This window comes from Thermothelomyces thermophilus, chromosome 4 (genome assembly GCF_000226095.1).
Source record: "Thermothelomyces thermophilus ATCC 42464 chromosome 4, complete sequence".
Classification (NCBI taxonomy): Eukaryota; Fungi; Ascomycota; class Sordariomycetes; order Sordariales; family Chaetomiaceae; genus Thermothelomyces; species Thermothelomyces thermophilus.
In genome coordinates, this window is record NC_016475.1 from 3,879,687 (window position 1) to 3,894,491 (window position 14,805).

The 14,805-nt window shown below is 48.1% G+C and overlaps 5 protein-coding genes across 5 annotated transcripts; 4 read left to right on the plus strand and 1 right to left on the minus strand.

The window, feature by feature from the left end:
- Nucleotides 1-7,214: 7,214 nt before the first annotated feature.
- Nucleotides 7,215-8,285, plus strand: MYCTH_52713 (pectin lyase-like protein; the record flags this gene model as incomplete). Its single annotated transcript, XM_003664499.1, has 1 exon — nucleotides 7,215-8,285. The coding sequence occupies one exon, from the start codon at nucleotides 7,215-7,217 to the stop codon at nucleotides 8,283-8,285; it is 1,071 nt and encodes a 356-aa protein (XP_003664547.1).
- Nucleotides 8,286-8,706: 421 nt separating this feature from the next.
- MYCTH_2128358 (uncharacterized protein) lies at nucleotides 8,707-9,171 on the plus strand (the record flags this gene model as incomplete). The annotated part of the gene is made up of 1 exon (XM_003664500.1): nucleotides 8,707-9,171. One exon carries the CDS (start codon nucleotides 8,707-8,709, stop codon nucleotides 9,169-9,171), a length of 465 nt encoding a protein of 154 aa, XP_003664548.1.
- Nucleotides 9,172-9,673: 502 nt separating this feature from the next.
- On the minus strand, nucleotides 9,674-10,210 carry MYCTH_2307497 (uncharacterized protein). Its single transcript, XM_003664501.1, has one exon. It carries the CDS (start codon nucleotides 10,093-10,095, stop codon nucleotides 9,862-9,864), a length of 234 nt encoding a protein of 77 aa, XP_003664549.1. The 5' UTR covers nucleotides 10,096-10,210; the 3' UTR covers nucleotides 9,674-9,861.
- A 487-nt stretch (nucleotides 10,211-10,697) lies between these two features.
- On the plus strand, nucleotides 10,698-13,028 carry MYCTH_2307498 (uncharacterized protein). The gene is made up of 5 exons (XM_003664502.1): nucleotides 10,698-10,954; nucleotides 11,015-11,359; nucleotides 11,484-12,123; nucleotides 12,205-12,284; nucleotides 12,373-13,028. The coding sequence occupies exons 2-5, from the start codon at nucleotides 11,180-11,182 to the stop codon at nucleotides 12,880-12,882; spliced, it is 1,410 nt and encodes a 469-aa protein (XP_003664550.1). The 5' UTR covers nucleotides 10,698-10,954; nucleotides 11,015-11,179; the 3' UTR covers nucleotides 12,883-13,028.
- A 981-nt stretch (nucleotides 13,029-14,009) lies between these two features.
- On the plus strand, nucleotides 14,010-14,672 carry MYCTH_2307506 (uncharacterized protein). Its single transcript, XM_003664503.1, has 2 exons — nucleotides 14,010-14,265; nucleotides 14,350-14,672. Exons 1-2 carry the CDS (start codon nucleotides 14,104-14,106, stop codon nucleotides 14,629-14,631), a joined length of 444 nt encoding a protein of 147 aa, XP_003664551.1. The 5' UTR covers nucleotides 14,010-14,103; the 3' UTR covers nucleotides 14,632-14,672.
- Nucleotides 14,673-14,805: the final 133 nt, after the last annotated feature.

A 14,805-nucleotide genomic window follows, 5' to 3' on the forward strand; every position in this document is an offset into this window, starting at 1 on the left:
TTCCTTTGGTCGATCCGGGTTCTACTGGTAGAACTATTCTAGTTTCTTAGGGCAGTTCAAATTCTTAACTAGTTCCTATAAGTTGTCCTCTAGTCTAAAATTAAGCCATTTAACTAGATACTATAGTTCCCCGTTAATAATATATAAATCTAGAATTTCTTTAATGTCCTATTCTTTCTCTTTATCCTTTGCTTCGATATTTGTAGCGATTTTGGCGTTCTTCGGTACTAGTTTAAGGAGTGAAATATAAAAAACATCTGTCTATAGTTATATAGATAACGGTAATAATAGTCGGTAGTTAGATGTCGAAATTCGTTCCTTAATAACAAAGGGTCTGACCTTCTTAAAGTCTAGCTTTATACTTGGTCGTTTGATTTGTAAGTTTCGTATAATTAGGTAGACTTTGTCTCCCCTTTCTAGGCAAGGTCCCTCGAGCTTATGTTTGTTATAGTAGTTCTTTATTCTAGTTTTGACAAACTCGAGTTCCTTTCTAAGCTTCTTATATAGTATATACATTTGTTTCGCTTTGACTGCTGCTCTCGGTACTATGACCTCTAGTCCTTGCCTAAGGTCTGCTTTATATCTATAGTTCGTAAAGAACGGTGTAACTTTAGTCGTTTCTGTTAGCATTATGTTATAAGCGAGTTGTGCTATTAGTAATAGTATGACCTAGTTGTCTTGCTAGTAGTTAATGTAAGAACGAAGGTATTACTTGATAACTTAGTTTAGTTACTCCGTTTATCTGTCGGTTTGTAGGTAATATGCCGTTAATAACTTGCTATTAATGCCTAATTGTTATATTAACGCTTGCTAGAACTTCGATACGAACTTGGTGTCTCTATTAGTGATCTATTCTTACGGCCAAGCGTGTATTAATACGACTTGCCGATAGATTACGTCTGCTAACTGTTCTACTGTCTATGACTCCTTATAGGGAAAGAAGTATACCTATTTAGTTAGGCGATCTACTATAGTAAGAATACTATTATAGATTACCCCTATAGCTGTATCCTTAGATTCTAGCAGTTTCGTAATAAAGTCTATCGTAACTAAGCTCTATAGTTTGTCAGCTATTAGCAGTAGCTAGAGTAGCCTATATGGTTTATGTCGTACCGCTTTGCTTCGATTACAAATATCGTAGTTCCATACGACTTCCTTAACTTGTATCGTTAGCTATAGGAAGTCGTAGTGTTTCTTGACTTATACGACAGTCTTCGTAACTCCTTTGTATTCTCCGAGTTTCGACTTGTAGAGTTCTCGAATCATTCGCAGCTATTGATCCCCGTTATAGATATATACTTTGCCTCGGTACTAAAGTTTCCTATCTTTTTCTTCTACTCCGTCAGGTACCACTAGTCCGGGTGTTGCTTGATACTATACCTCGTTAATCCTTTCTTCTTAAAAGATTATGTAACATTCTAGGAACGAGTCGAGCGGATCATCTTCTATAGGTGTCTGCATTTTGTAATATAGCGTTCTATCCATTCGTTCCTTGAATAACGGTGGCATTGTTTCCGTTCGTCTTTCTGTATAATCTGTTTATCGGCTTAAGGCATCTGCTTATACGTTCTCTTTGCCCTTCTTATAGCAGATCTCAAAATTGAACTCTATAAGGAATTCTACCTATTGTATTTGTTATCTATTAAGTTCCTTCGTTATTATAAAGTACCGTAAATTCTTATAATCTATATATACTTGTACTAGTTCAATTATACTACTAAGGTATAGTCACCATTCCTTAAAAGCTTCGATAATCACAAGTAGTTCCTTATTATAGATTGGATAATTAAGATATAGTCTACCAAGCTTCTTTAAAAAGAAGGCTATAGGGTATAGCTTCCCTTGTTTGTCTCGTTATCCTAACTATCCTCCGATGGCGTAGTCTGAAGCGTCCGTTTCCACCTTGAATAGCTTCTTAGGGTCTGGTAGTACTAGTACTAGATTTTTAGTAATGGCGTCGTGGATCTACGTAAATGCTTGCTTGTGCTACTCTTTCTATTGGAATTTAACGTTCTTCTTAGTAAGTTTATATAGAGGTCGTGCGATCGCTCTAAAGTTCCTAATGAATATCTGGTAGAAGTTTATAAATCCGATGAAACTTCGTACTTCTATAACTGACGTCGGTTATAGCTAATCCTTAATAGCTTTGACCTTTAAAGGTTCTATCTAGATTTGTCCTAGGGATATCTTATATCCTAAAAACACCGTCTTCCTAACGTGGAATTCGCTCTTTTCCTTGTTAACTAATAGCTTATACGCGTATAATACATCTAGTACTACTCTTATATACTTCCGGTGTTTATCTATTATCTTAGAGAAGATAAGTATATCGTCAAGATAATATACCGTAATTTTGTCGAGAAAGGGTCGGATAGCTTGATCGATTAGGGCTTAGAACGTTGCCAGCGTGTTCGTAAGTCTAAATAGCATGACAAGGTACTCGTAGTAGCTATAGGGTGTCCTAAAGGCCGTTTTCTACTTATTGCCTTCTTTGATCTATATATAGTTATAGGCCGATAGCAAGTCAAGACACGTAAAATATTAGGCTCTTGCTAACTGATCTTGGAGCCGTAAGATTAGTAGTAATAGGTATCGGTTTTTCACGGTCTGTTCGTTAAGTTACTAATAGTCGACGTATAATTATAGCTTTCCATCTTTCTTAGGCACAAATAGGATTAGGTAGCCTACTAGCGATATCAACGGGCGGATATATCCTCTTCGAAGGTTCTCCTCCAAGTATTGCTTAAGTTCTTCGTTCTGTGTCTAGCTTGTATAGTAAATCTTAAAGAACTTTAGTTATGCTCCTTCCTTGAGCTTGATCTCGTAATCCTATAGGCTATATTCTAGTAATCCTTCTAGATACTTCAGTTCGAATGCTAGGTGTCCTTTGTATTCCTTCGGTACTTTCCTAGTCTTATCTAGTCTCTTGGCTTTCTAATAATATACGAACTTAGTTCTATCTATAACGATATTAGCGATTTCTCCTATCTTAACCTACTACTCTAGTTATAGTGCTCCGTATTCGTTAACGGAGAGAATAGCTATCGGCGATTTAGCTTATTCCTCCTATTATAATGTCGGTATCGTTATACCGCTTCTTCTAGAGTCTATAGTAGTCTGCCTACTACTGTCTATCTCTTATGGTAGATCCGTAGGATATACCTTTCCCTAGGTATTGTCTGCTCGCGATCCTTATATACTTCCTATCTTACTAGTTAAATATGACTCCATTCGGGGTTATAGGTAGCTACTATTCTTCTAGCTAATGTCCGGGTCGTAATCTTATACTATGGTAATCCTAATATTATATCTTTGTCGTTACCTATGTCTACGATACTAAATATAACTACTATAGTCTTCCTTACTATAGTGATATCGATTGGTTTAGTCTCCCTATATACCTATTATATCGGAAATAGCCCTTTGATTATACTATACTTCCGCTTCATTCTCTAGGGTATCCGTAGCTAATTTACAAGCGTTAGCGAAATCAGGTTTATCTCTACTCTACTATCTACTAGTATAAGTATTTTGTGCTGTTTCTATTATGCTATTATCTATAGTCGCTTATCTTACCGCCGTCGTCTAAAGATTATAGCGATTTCCTATGTTTCTGCCGGGAGGTCTCGATATAGTGGTCTCTTACGCTAGTTCCTCCTGTACTGCGCTACCACTCGCCGCTATACGGGCGTTAATAGTTTTCGGGCCCCTTAAAGGGCCCTGACCCGTTTCCTAGGTTAGTGCTGACTTCTTTGGTTATTTGGCTAATAGCGGCTTTATCGATCGTGCTCATTTCTGTAAGCCATTGAGTGCTAGTAGCTCCCTACCATTAGGTCTGTTCTACTTTCTATCGTACGTACTATAGCTTCATCTAAAGCTCCTAGATCTGCGATTTCTTTTTATCTGCGTGGTAGAGGCAGTCGTTACTTCGGTACGAGTCCTATATGTCTCGTCCTGTTCTATAGTGCCTAGGCTAGGCTCGTTTTGGTGTTACCGTAATGCCTTCCGGATCGCGAGCTTCGATTTTCTAGAGCAATTCGGCCGCTCTATTTCCTATATTATAGACTTATTCCATAGGGCAGAGACTTCTGTCCTCATTTCCTTGTTGGGTTGGCTAGTAATTATTTTCGAATTTGTTACAAAAGTGGTATCGGCATTTGTATAATATATATTAGAACCAGGGTACTTATATATATGCCTCGTGTCGCGGGTACAGTCGTGTAGCGTTGCCTAGAAGGTATTAGAACTCTTTTCCAAATCCTTCCTACTATATATAGACTATAGGTACTCTAATGCTAAGGTAGGAGTATTTCTTCTAATAGCTTTCTTATATACGTTTGTCTTTTCTGTGGTTTACATATATAAACTAGTACTTAGGGTTCTATACGTCGTAGCTAAGTTACTAATCGTCAAAATGCTTGGTATAGCTATTAGGCCTATCGTATATCTTAGGCTATTCTCCTCTAATGGCTTCTATAATACATCAGAGTTCCCTTATCTTGTCCCTTATCTTATCGCTCTACTAGGCAAGCCAAATTAGGCATCTATCCCATTCATATAGTTCTATATTAAGCTAGAAAACTTCGTTATAGTACCATTCGATTTGTTCCTAGAGGAATAGAACATTAGGTCTAGGTCTTTCGATTCCTTAGGTATCGGTTATCTACGATCTATCCCGCCTCTAGGTAACTGTGAAACCCTACTGCCTCAAGGCTAGGAGAATCGAAATTGGTGGTATATACTCTCCCGCTATATCCTATTCGGCAAGACCTATCTCTAGGTCTACCGTAACCAGTTCGGAGTATAGTGCTTGTTTGTCTTTACCGTTACCGTCGCGTCCGAGACTATCCGTGTTGCTATCCTTATCTTTATAACTTATAGCTACTACTTCGATGACGTCCTTGGTAGTTTCGTCGATAGCCGTAATTTCCTTTCTAGGGACTAGTTTCTAGTCTTTGTTTGGGCTTTGGCATTCTTGCTTATAATGCCCTTTCTTTTTGTAATTATAGTAGGTAATATTAGACTTATCTTTGGCCGTCTTTTTCTTATCTTACTTCTATGCTATATCTATATCTATAGCTCTAGGATATATCTTATATAATATACTAACATATACTTATTTCTTCTTATCGTTAGCCTTGACTATAGTTCTATTTATCTAACCTCGTTTCTACTACTCTTATATATAGAGTCGATCATTGATCTTAATAGCCTATATAATATATTTGTCTAGAGTTTTAGGCTAGTTATACTTATATAGCTCGTCTTTAACCTTTTCCTTTAAGCTATTATAGAATAGTTATATTAATACTTTATCATTAAGCTAAGACTTAAGCATGTCCTATCTAAACTATATAACATAGGAGGCTATTAACTTAGTCTATTAGAGGTTAATAAGTCTTTCTTACGTATAAATCTTCTTGTCTTTGTTACTAAAAACCTTCTAAAGCTCTTCTTTAAACCAGTCATAAGATTAAAAGACTACCTACGTAAATACGTCTTAGTCGTCTTTATCTTCTTTAATAAGATAATCGTTCTATATAGGCTCGAACTATCTAAATGCCTTACCCTCTAATCTCATAGCTATATAAAGGACCTTAGCTTTATTGTCTAGAAACTTATCATTATTAAGCCGAAAGTAGGATTAGAGGTTTATTAGGAATCCTATAAGATCCTCCTTAGTTCCTCCGTATTTACTAGGTAGTTTAATCTTAATATGGCTTGCTTTAGCGCCTTTAAGTGCCTTGATTTTAGTATAGGCCTCGTTAACCAGCTTCTGCGAGTACTTTTTGCCGTTCTCGAGTTCCTTAATCCAAGCTTAAGTAACCTTATCTCTCTAGTCTAACTCCTAGATCCGCTACTAGAGTTGACCGAGCTAGGCAAGCAGCTATTCGGCCGTGACGTTAGCAGCCATGTCAATATCAAGGTCGAAATCACCTCCGTTCTAAGCTATAATAAAACAAAGGGAGTAATAGCAACGTGTGACAAACCTAACTCAGACTTCTTCTAAAAGGGTTCAGATGGAGGTAAATTAGGCAGGACAAATATATAAGTCGTCTAAGGGATTCGGTAAAGCCAAAGGGTTTATAATAACACTAGGGTTATCTCCTATAGAAGTTAAGTTACTATTACTAGTGAACTTCCAGAGTCCACTATAACGAGTAACTGGCTAGCTATATATATACAATTATCTGTCCTTCTTCAATAGTTATTACCAGTACTATTCCTCCTTTTACTCTGTGATTCCGCGTTGTCGACGGTGATATGTTATTATCACTAGTGAGGACCTTAGTCTTGGTAGTGATAATCTTCTGGTTGGTCTGTCAAGTGATTGGCTGTCGGAATGTCCCGCGTCCTGGCTGCAGCCTGCCGGGCCGTCCATGTGCTTATCCGTGACATGTCGTACCTTTGCAGCCTTCTGAGCTGTACTGATTGCAGCCACCGAGCTATAGCAATGGAGGCGAGTCCGGGGTCGAGTACGAGGATGGGAAGCCGGTAGCCATGAAAAGGTCAGTGAAGGAAAATATGTTTCGGTATATCTGATGCCGCGAGCTGGAAGGGTATGGGCAGCCAACTGGTGTAGATAATTAGTAATTACGTAAAGAGGGCCAGAATGTGGTATGTTTGGATATTTCGTGGAGGATATTCCGATCGACAGCTCAAGTACCGGGTTAACGCTCCATGGTTGGCACATAGCTCGGCAAAGAGCGTTAACGAGCGGTTAGAGAGGAGGGAGGTTGAGCTTCTGACAGGTGGAACTTGGTGTCTTTGTTGTTGCATTCAATTTACCCGAGGGTGCCCCTGTCCGAAACTCACGGCCTTTTGTTGTCGCGACGTTTCAGCTATCGCGAGCCAAGCCGGGCGTGGTCACTCCGCTGACTCGAATGCTAGCGCCCCTTAATAACTACAAAGTATGCGGTGTGGCTTGGCTATCGTAGCTCGGTAGGACATCAGCCCGAGTCGCAACAGCGAGCAAACCCCGGATTTCTGACTGCCGAGGCGCCTATTACAAACATTCATACCTTAACTATTAATTACCTGACTCTATGTTTTCTTTAGCATGTTATTATTAGACACACCGCTCAGTCCTGCCTTGCCTGACCTAGATCGTTTCCTTCGATGCTTAATACCCACCCGGGTTTGTAGCTTTGATAGCTCCCTAGGATCGGTTAGGCTCTAGCATTGATCCATCACCTGCACTCAACCAACAAGCCATGGCTCCGAACGTCCTCTCGCTCGCCACGGCCGCCCTCGCCCTGGCGTCGGCAGCGCAGGCCCAGTGCGGCTCCGGGTCCCCCCACGCCACGGTGACGGGGTCGGGCAACTCATACACGGCCAGGGTGGGCTCGAACCAGGTCTACTCGGGGTCCGACTACCGCGAGGCGATCCAGAAGGCGCTCGACTCCATCAGCAGCGGCCAGCGGGTGGCCGTGCTGGCGTCGGGCTCGATCGGGGCCAGCACCATCACCATCACCAGCGGCAAGACCTTCGAGGGCTGCGGCACCATCGACGTGGGCAACCGAGCCGGGCGGGGCGCCATCGAGTCGACCGACGCGAGCGACGTCAAGATCCCCTACCTCAGCATGACGGGCAACCCCTACTTCGGCCTGCGCTTCTCGGGCATGCGCGGCCTAACCCTTGGCAACATCACCATGAACCTAAGCGGCGGCCTGGGCATCCGCTTCGACCGCGACCGGGCGCCCAGCTCCGACGTCAGCATGGACGTCATCACGGTCACGGGCGCCGGCAGCCACGCGGTCGAGACGTGGAATATCGACCGCCTGACCATCAACAAGGTCATCGCCCGCAACGTGGGCGAGTCGGGCCTGCTGCTGCAGACGACGACCAACGCCAGGGTCGGCCTGGTCGACGGCGACAACGTCGGCACCGGCACGGGCTACGCCACCTTCCGCATGGCCAACAACAACGGCCAGAAGGCGGACGGCAGCTACGGCACCAACGTGTTCGTCGACCGCGTCGTCTCGCGAGGTGGTGGCCGCGGCGTCTTCTGCGTCTCGCAGTCGGGCGCCGTCGAGATCGGCTCGGTCGACCTGGCCAACAACGGCAACAACGCGATCCTCATCGAGAACTGCTACAACGTCAACATCAAGGGCGGCAGAGTCAACGGCGGCGGCGAGGTCCGCATCTCGGCCCGCAGCGAGTTCCCCAACACCAGGGACGTCTCCATCACCCTCCAGGTCGACAACACCTCGGTCCGCGAGTCCCCCTGCGGCGAAAACATCCGCTGGTCCATCACCGGCAATGCCCAACAGAACATTTGCTAGAAGAGGCTCGGGGGATTACCTTGATGGTGGATCAGGTCCCCCACGGCAGACTGTGCTGTTGGCTCTTTTCTTTCTCTGTACAAATTTGGTAATTAGTATAGTAAAAATGGAGGAAATCAAAATCATTTCCAAACAGGAGAAAACAAGCAAGCACAGAATTTGCGAGTTGTTCCGGCACAATGTTTTGAGTGCTTTGTTGCTTGCAATTGCGAATCACCGCAGTAAATACTAAGGAAACAGGCAAAGGTCTTCGACTTCGACCAGTCCCACACGAGGGGTAATTACAGTGATTAAGAGAACTATATAACATTGATACATCTCTCAGCTGCCGATGACCACCGTCCCTACCATCAAGACAATCCAGGAATCATAACTAAATCACCTGAGTCCACCTAGGTTACTTACTTGTTGCCGGATCCAAATGGCCGGCAACGCGCTCGGACAACTGCCCATCCTCCCGCGCATCCACGTGCGTCTCTGCTTCCCCCAGGGCTACATCGACCTGGCGCAGGTGGCGGCCGTGCACGTAGAGGTGCCGCTCGCGCTGGTCGAGGACATGACGAACCAAGAGTTCCACGGCAACGAGACGCTGACCGAGCTGCAGGACAAGACGGGCCCGGCCATGTTCCACATCCACGACACCGTGGTGGCGGCCCTGTCGGCCAGGACCGACTCCCGATGGATGCCCGACTTCACCCCCTTCAAGCTCCTCCGCGTCAAGGACACCTGGCAACACCTCGGCATCGGCTTCACCATCGAGCAGCACAGCACGGCCGTCAGGAAGGATCTGGTGGTCGACGTGATATGCCCGTCTGACTTGACCCCGGACAGGACCATGTACTGCGACGTTCTCCCGTTTAAGCCCCCTCGACTCTCCATCGAGTAATTAGGTACCTGATACCTGATCTTCAACCGCGGTGAAAGGAGGGCTAAGGACCTAATTACATGAGATACCAGCCAGGCAACTAACGATTTTCAAGGTTCATAAGCCGCTAGTCAGAGACAGGATTATAACAGCCGGCGTGTAACACTTGGTTGCAAGACAAGGTAGAGCTCTTAGTAGATGCCCTAATTATTCATGGCAGTAAGTATAATAAATATTCAACACTCTTATTGTCAGCGCCTAGATTCAATGCCCCCGTTGTCAGAGTCAAGCTGGCCACGCATCACCGTGTGCTAATAACGTGTCGAGGGTGAAGTTAGGAGAGTGCAATGCCAAGGTGCAAAACAGAAGAAAATAAAAATAAAAATAAAACCGTGAGAGAAGAACAAATCCGAGACCCAGAGAGCTTTGTTTCTATCTTGCTCACTTTGTATTACTGTGACAACGCCGCATACCTTCACTTCCCAGCGACAGCGGCGACACGAAGGCTATTACGACGTCTGTGAGCAGAAGGAATTCCAAAGCTGGAAATCGAGTCATGAGTTTGCAAGCCGATGCTTCTTTTTGTGATCAAATCACAAGTCACCACAACTTTCCGAGACTTTGCCATACTCAGTTCCTTGAAAAGAAGGGGGTGGGGTGGGGTTCTAGAATCGGGATAAACGGCTGCGTGTGGTTTCCTGCCGATGGTTCTCAAACTTGAGCTGTTCCAGTTGAAGGCCCAGTAAGCTTGGTGGCAAACGTGATGGTTTCGATCGCCGTCCAATGCGGCGCGAAAGATTCCTCGTCCAAGAGATAAGTATAGTGAGGCTTGGACTTGGCGTACAAGCCATCGCCGATCACGCGAACGCGCACACCGACCACGCGGCCCTCCATCCTGCAGCAAGTATCCAGGATCACTTCCCGCGAGGTTCTAGAAGCGACCATGTTCGAGAGCAGGCTGGCGTCTATCTGTATGCCCCTGGTGGTTATAGTGCAACCGGTGTAGGCCAAGTCCCCCCTGATCTTAATATATCTAGTTATGTCCACAGGCTCACCTTTGGGCTGAATTAGTCAGTACATCAATACATAGGTACCTCATCTAGGTACATACCTACCTATTGAATGCAGCATTACAGCTGCAAGCCAACCACCAGATGGGCTGCACGTGGCACCATTCAGCTAAGCCCTCATTACTTTTGGCACGCAAAGACAGAAACAGTTTTGAACATTTCATGTTTCAAGATGATGTCGCCCTACGGGGAACCCCCACAACTTTATCTCTGGGACATGCATATTATCAGCTGAGAGATAGCAATGTCACATGCACACCGCTTGCTTGGCCATGTTAACCCCGCGTGGCAGGCCCCAGTTTCCCTTTCCTGAGTGTTGCAGATAAGCCTCGATGTAACGCTACATACACTAGCGTAGAGCTCTCCAGTGATAACCATTCATGACCGAGACTCTGTACGCAAATACCGAAGCCTTTGGTCCTCTTCTCTCGGTTGCTGCACGAAAAACCGCGTTCTTTGATCTCCCTGACCGCTAATTTGACCATTGACGACGTCTCGTGCAACACAGGGTCTCACACCAACGGCACTCCACGTTGATGCTGCTCTCCTTCATCGTCTAAGTTGGCTATTCACATTTCGTAGAGATGAGCTCTGACGAAACACCAGTCCAGCGGCGGCCTTCCGGCGCCGGGGATGAGGGCGACGAGAACCGGCTGGCACAGTTTGGATACAAGCAGGAGCTGAAGCGGGATTGGGGCCTTGCCCACAACTTTGGCGTCTCCTTCTCCATCATTGTAAGTCAAGAAAGAAACACCCAGATAACATTGTTGAGCGTCGAGCCTGACAACCAGCAGAGCGTCATCACAGGTATCACCACTCTCTTTTCGTATGGCCTGAACACGGGAGGCCCTGCTGGTATGTGCTTCTACAGGTACATGTACCGGTGTGCCTCTCTCTGGACATGTTGAGCCTGGAAGACTATCATCACTGACTGAGGAGGGGCTGGGCTGTCTCAAGTCATGTCCGTCGGCTGGATCCTGGTGTCCTTTTTCACCCTGCTGGTCGCCGTGTCCATGGCTGAGATTGTGTCGGCCATTCCGACCAGCGGTGGGCCCTACTTCTGGGCAGCCATGCTCGCGCCGCCGCGTTGGTCCCCCTTTGCCGCCTGGCTCACGGGGTGGTACAACCTTCTCGGACAAGTAGGCAGCCCAGGGCCCTTCTACTTCCTTTCTTTGGATCTCCTGCTCTGTCTCCTTTTAACTCCCCACACGCGCTAACCGACATTCCACCTCACCTCCCGCCCCCCTCCTTCTGAACGAAAAGGTGGCCGTAACAACGGGTATCTCCTTCGGCCTCGCCGGCCTGATTCCCACGGCGGTCACGGTCAAGAACCCGGACTTCACGCCGACGCCTCGCGTCACCATCGGCATCTACGCGGCCGTGCTGCTCTCGCACGCGCTCATCAACACGCTGGGTGTGCGGGCCCTCAAGTACCTCAACAACGTCTCCATCGTGCTGCACAGCGCGGGCATCACGGCGCTGTGCATCGCCGTCCTGGCCAAGGCGCCCGCCCACCAGTCGGCCTCGTTCGTCTTTGGCCGCTTCCACGACGGCACCGCCGCCGTCGAGGGCGCCGAGGGCGCCGAGGGCTGGAGCGTCCGCGCCAGCTCCGTCTACGTCGCCGTCTGCGGCGCCCTGCTCTCGCAGTACACCCTCACCGGGTTCGACGCCTCGGCCCACCTGAGCGAGGAGACGAAGAAGGCGAGCTGGAGCGCCCCCATCGGCGTCATCTCGAGCGTCGGCTTTAGCGCCCTCTTTGGCTTCTTCGTGCTGATGGCCCTGCTGTTTTCGATCCAGGACTTTGCCGCCGTCTTGGACAGTCGCTATGGGCAGCCGGTGCTGCAGATCTTTGTCGATGTCGCCGGCGAGGACGGCGCCCTGGCTCTGTTTACCCTCATCATGGGTGCGTTTCGTGATCCTTTCTCGTATCGACGACGTTAAAGTGGAGGTTATTAATCTTGGCTGACATGCTGGGACATTCAAGTCTGCGTCTGGCACTGCGGGCTTTTCAGCATGACCAGCAACAGCAGGATGATGTTTGCTTTTGCACGGGATGGCGGAATTGTAGGTGACAGGAGCAGTTAAATGCGCAAGGGCTTGACATGATTATTACATGCGAAGAGACAGCCATGGCTGACCCTGCCTGTCCTAGCACCCCTTCTTCAGCAAGGTTGACGACCGCTTCCGCTCCCCGACCCGGGCCGTCTGGCTCGCTGCCACACTCTCCTTTATCCTCGCACTGCCTTCGCTGGGGTCGGAGGTCGCCTTCTCGGCGGCAACTTCGATCGCCACCATCGGCCTGTACATCAGCTACGGACTGCCCGTCCTCATCGGCCTGATCTGCCACAAGTCCTTCGTGGCGATGAAGGGCCCCTTCAACCTCGGCGTGCTGTCCCGGCCCGTCGCGGCTGCCACCTGTCTCTGGATCGGCTTCATCACGGTCGTCTTCTGTCTGCCAACGGCCAACCCGGTCACTAGCCAGACGTTCAACTACACGGCTGTGGCCGTCGGCATCGTCGGCGCCTTTGCCGTGGGGCTCTGGGTCTTCTGGGCCCATCGCTGGTTCACCGGGCCTTCGGCCGAGGTGTCGGAGGCCCTGAGGTTAGGAGTCGACATCACGGAGCCTGGTGCGCTCGAGGCGCGGGCAAAGGAGGATGCCTAATAGGTACATCCGTAATTACCTTGGGAAGCGCTAATTAGCCGCTGGGTACGTAAGGTCAGGTTCTAATTCTGTCCGACGTGGCTGTGTGTAATTACCTACTTCATCACGTAATTAGATAATTACCAGCCGCAGCAGCACAAACAAAAACGAAGCGTTGCAGGATCAGTGTTTGACCCAGCAAACGTTAACTACATCCACCCCCGGGGATGTGTTTGCATTTACCTTGACCAAGCCACACATTGTGCCGTTGTGCTTCAACGTGGTGCCTCTAAATTAATTGCGAGCCCACCGACTGCGTGCCGAGAGAAGAAAGAATCACGAACAGAAAAAGGAACCCGGATAATACAGACAGGGGAGGAGATCAAGGAAATAGAAGAGAAGGGAAGAAATCAGGAGCTACCAAGCTTCGGTATTGCGCCGCAAATAGCAACTCTCGAGGTGGCGGAATCCGAACAAGGGGGAGTGCGCGCGAGGCAGTGGCGGTGCCGCCTTGGTATTGCTAATCGGTCTTTGTGCATCCCCTCGAATCAATGCCTCCCACGATGGAGGCTCCTTCCGGATCCGTGCACTTGCCAATAAAATCATTGTTCAAGGCACAACACCTCACTTGTCCGTGTTTTCCGTATTCCCCAATCTAGGGACATCAGACAAGATTCGACTTTTGTTCGAACCCAGCACAAAAGGCCCCGAGGATGTTAAATCAACTTTCCGCTCAGTGAGTCCTGGAGCCCGAGTCCCCAAGTAATCTCTTTCTTCGGGTTTCGAACATCACACCGTCATCTCGAGGAACTGCCGCCCGTCATGGCCAACGATTTCGTTAACAAGCAAAAGCAGGCAAACTACACTTTCAACAGCTATCGCGTCCGAGGAGACTTTGATGACGATTTCAACACGCCCCAATACCATGCCTACCCCTTTCCGCCTCCTCCGCCCGCAGCGGGACAAGGTAGGCTTACCCGACCATCCCACGAAGTGCTTCTCCGAGGTTGCCTCTCCCGACCGTTCGGGGGGGACAGCCTGGACCGAAGCTGAACTGAGCTGACCCATCTGCCGCTCTCAGCTGTTGGCCCCTGGCCTGGTATTATTCGCCGAGTCAACCACCAAGGCCCACAGCAGCTGGCATGGCCTCGCCGCCGAACGCGAAATGATCCCGCTCCGCGACTGAGAACCAGGATCCGTAACGCTCGGCGGAGGCTAAGAACACAGCTCGAGGCCCGCAGGATGCAGTTTGTGAGGCACCTCGGGCACGGCGGGAACGGGGTGGCTGCCGCGTTTCGTTTCCCAGATCCCGGTCCCAACGGCGAGAGAAGGTACCTCGTTGCCAAATCTAACCACACCGTCAACGGAGACATATATATCAGCTGGGAAAGAGGTCATACCATGGTAAGCCACCGACTATCTCTCTTCCAGCCACCGTACGGCTCCTACTTGTATCATGAGCCGCTAAATGGGGACGCAACCGAGTAGAGATTCCGAAATGCCATGCATATAGTTCAGCTGGAACAGCCGGCCCCGTTGGTCAACCGGCGGAGATCCGAGAGGATACGAGCGCGCACCCCGGGCCACCCGGATGGTTCATGGCCAAACCACATCGCCGATGTCAACAATATTCTGTTCCTCGAGTACCTGCCCAGAGGGAGTCTACACAAGGCACTGTGCACCATGCAGAGCAGACAGATGGTGGTCCCGAACCGGGCCTTGTGGCACATGTTTCACTGCCGTAAGTTAATGTCGTCGACTATTAATTAATTACCGGGCTTTGTTCTTGCGCATCCCTGACATCTTTTCTCCGGCGCCAACCATCCAGTGATCAAAACCTGCATCGCGATGGCATTTCCGCCCAGAGAGAACCCGAACCTCTACGATGCAGCGTTTTCTGTGTCGGAGCGGATCCCACAAGACAGGAGAAAACGAAAAAACCGT

Bases quoted from the DNA above. Each gene is read 5' to 3' on its own strand.
- MYCTH_2307497 (XM_003664501.1), bottom strand. From the start codon at position 10,095: ATGGTCGCTTCTAGAACCTCGCGGGAAGTGATCCTGGATACTTGCTGC.
- MYCTH_2307506 (XM_003664503.1), top strand. From the start codon at position 14,104: ATGCAGTTTGTGAGGCACCTCGGGCACGGCGGGAACGGGGTGGCTGCC. The intron at 14,266-14,349 runs GTAAGCCACCGA...GCAACCGAGTAG, and splicing joins GGGAAAGAGGTCATACCATG to AGATTCCGAAATGCCATGCA.
- MYCTH_2307498 (XM_003664502.1), top strand. From the start codon at position 11,180: ATGTCCGTCGGCTGGATCCTGGTGTCCTTTTTCACCCTGCTGGTCGCC. The intron at 11,360-11,483 runs GTAGGCAGCCCA...CTGAACGAAAAG, and splicing joins GGTACAACCTTCTCGGACAA to GTGGCCGTAACAACGGGTAT. The intron at 12,285-12,372 runs GTAGGTGACAGG...TGCCTGTCCTAG, and splicing joins TTGCACGGGATGGCGGAATT to CACCCCTTCTTCAGCAAGGT.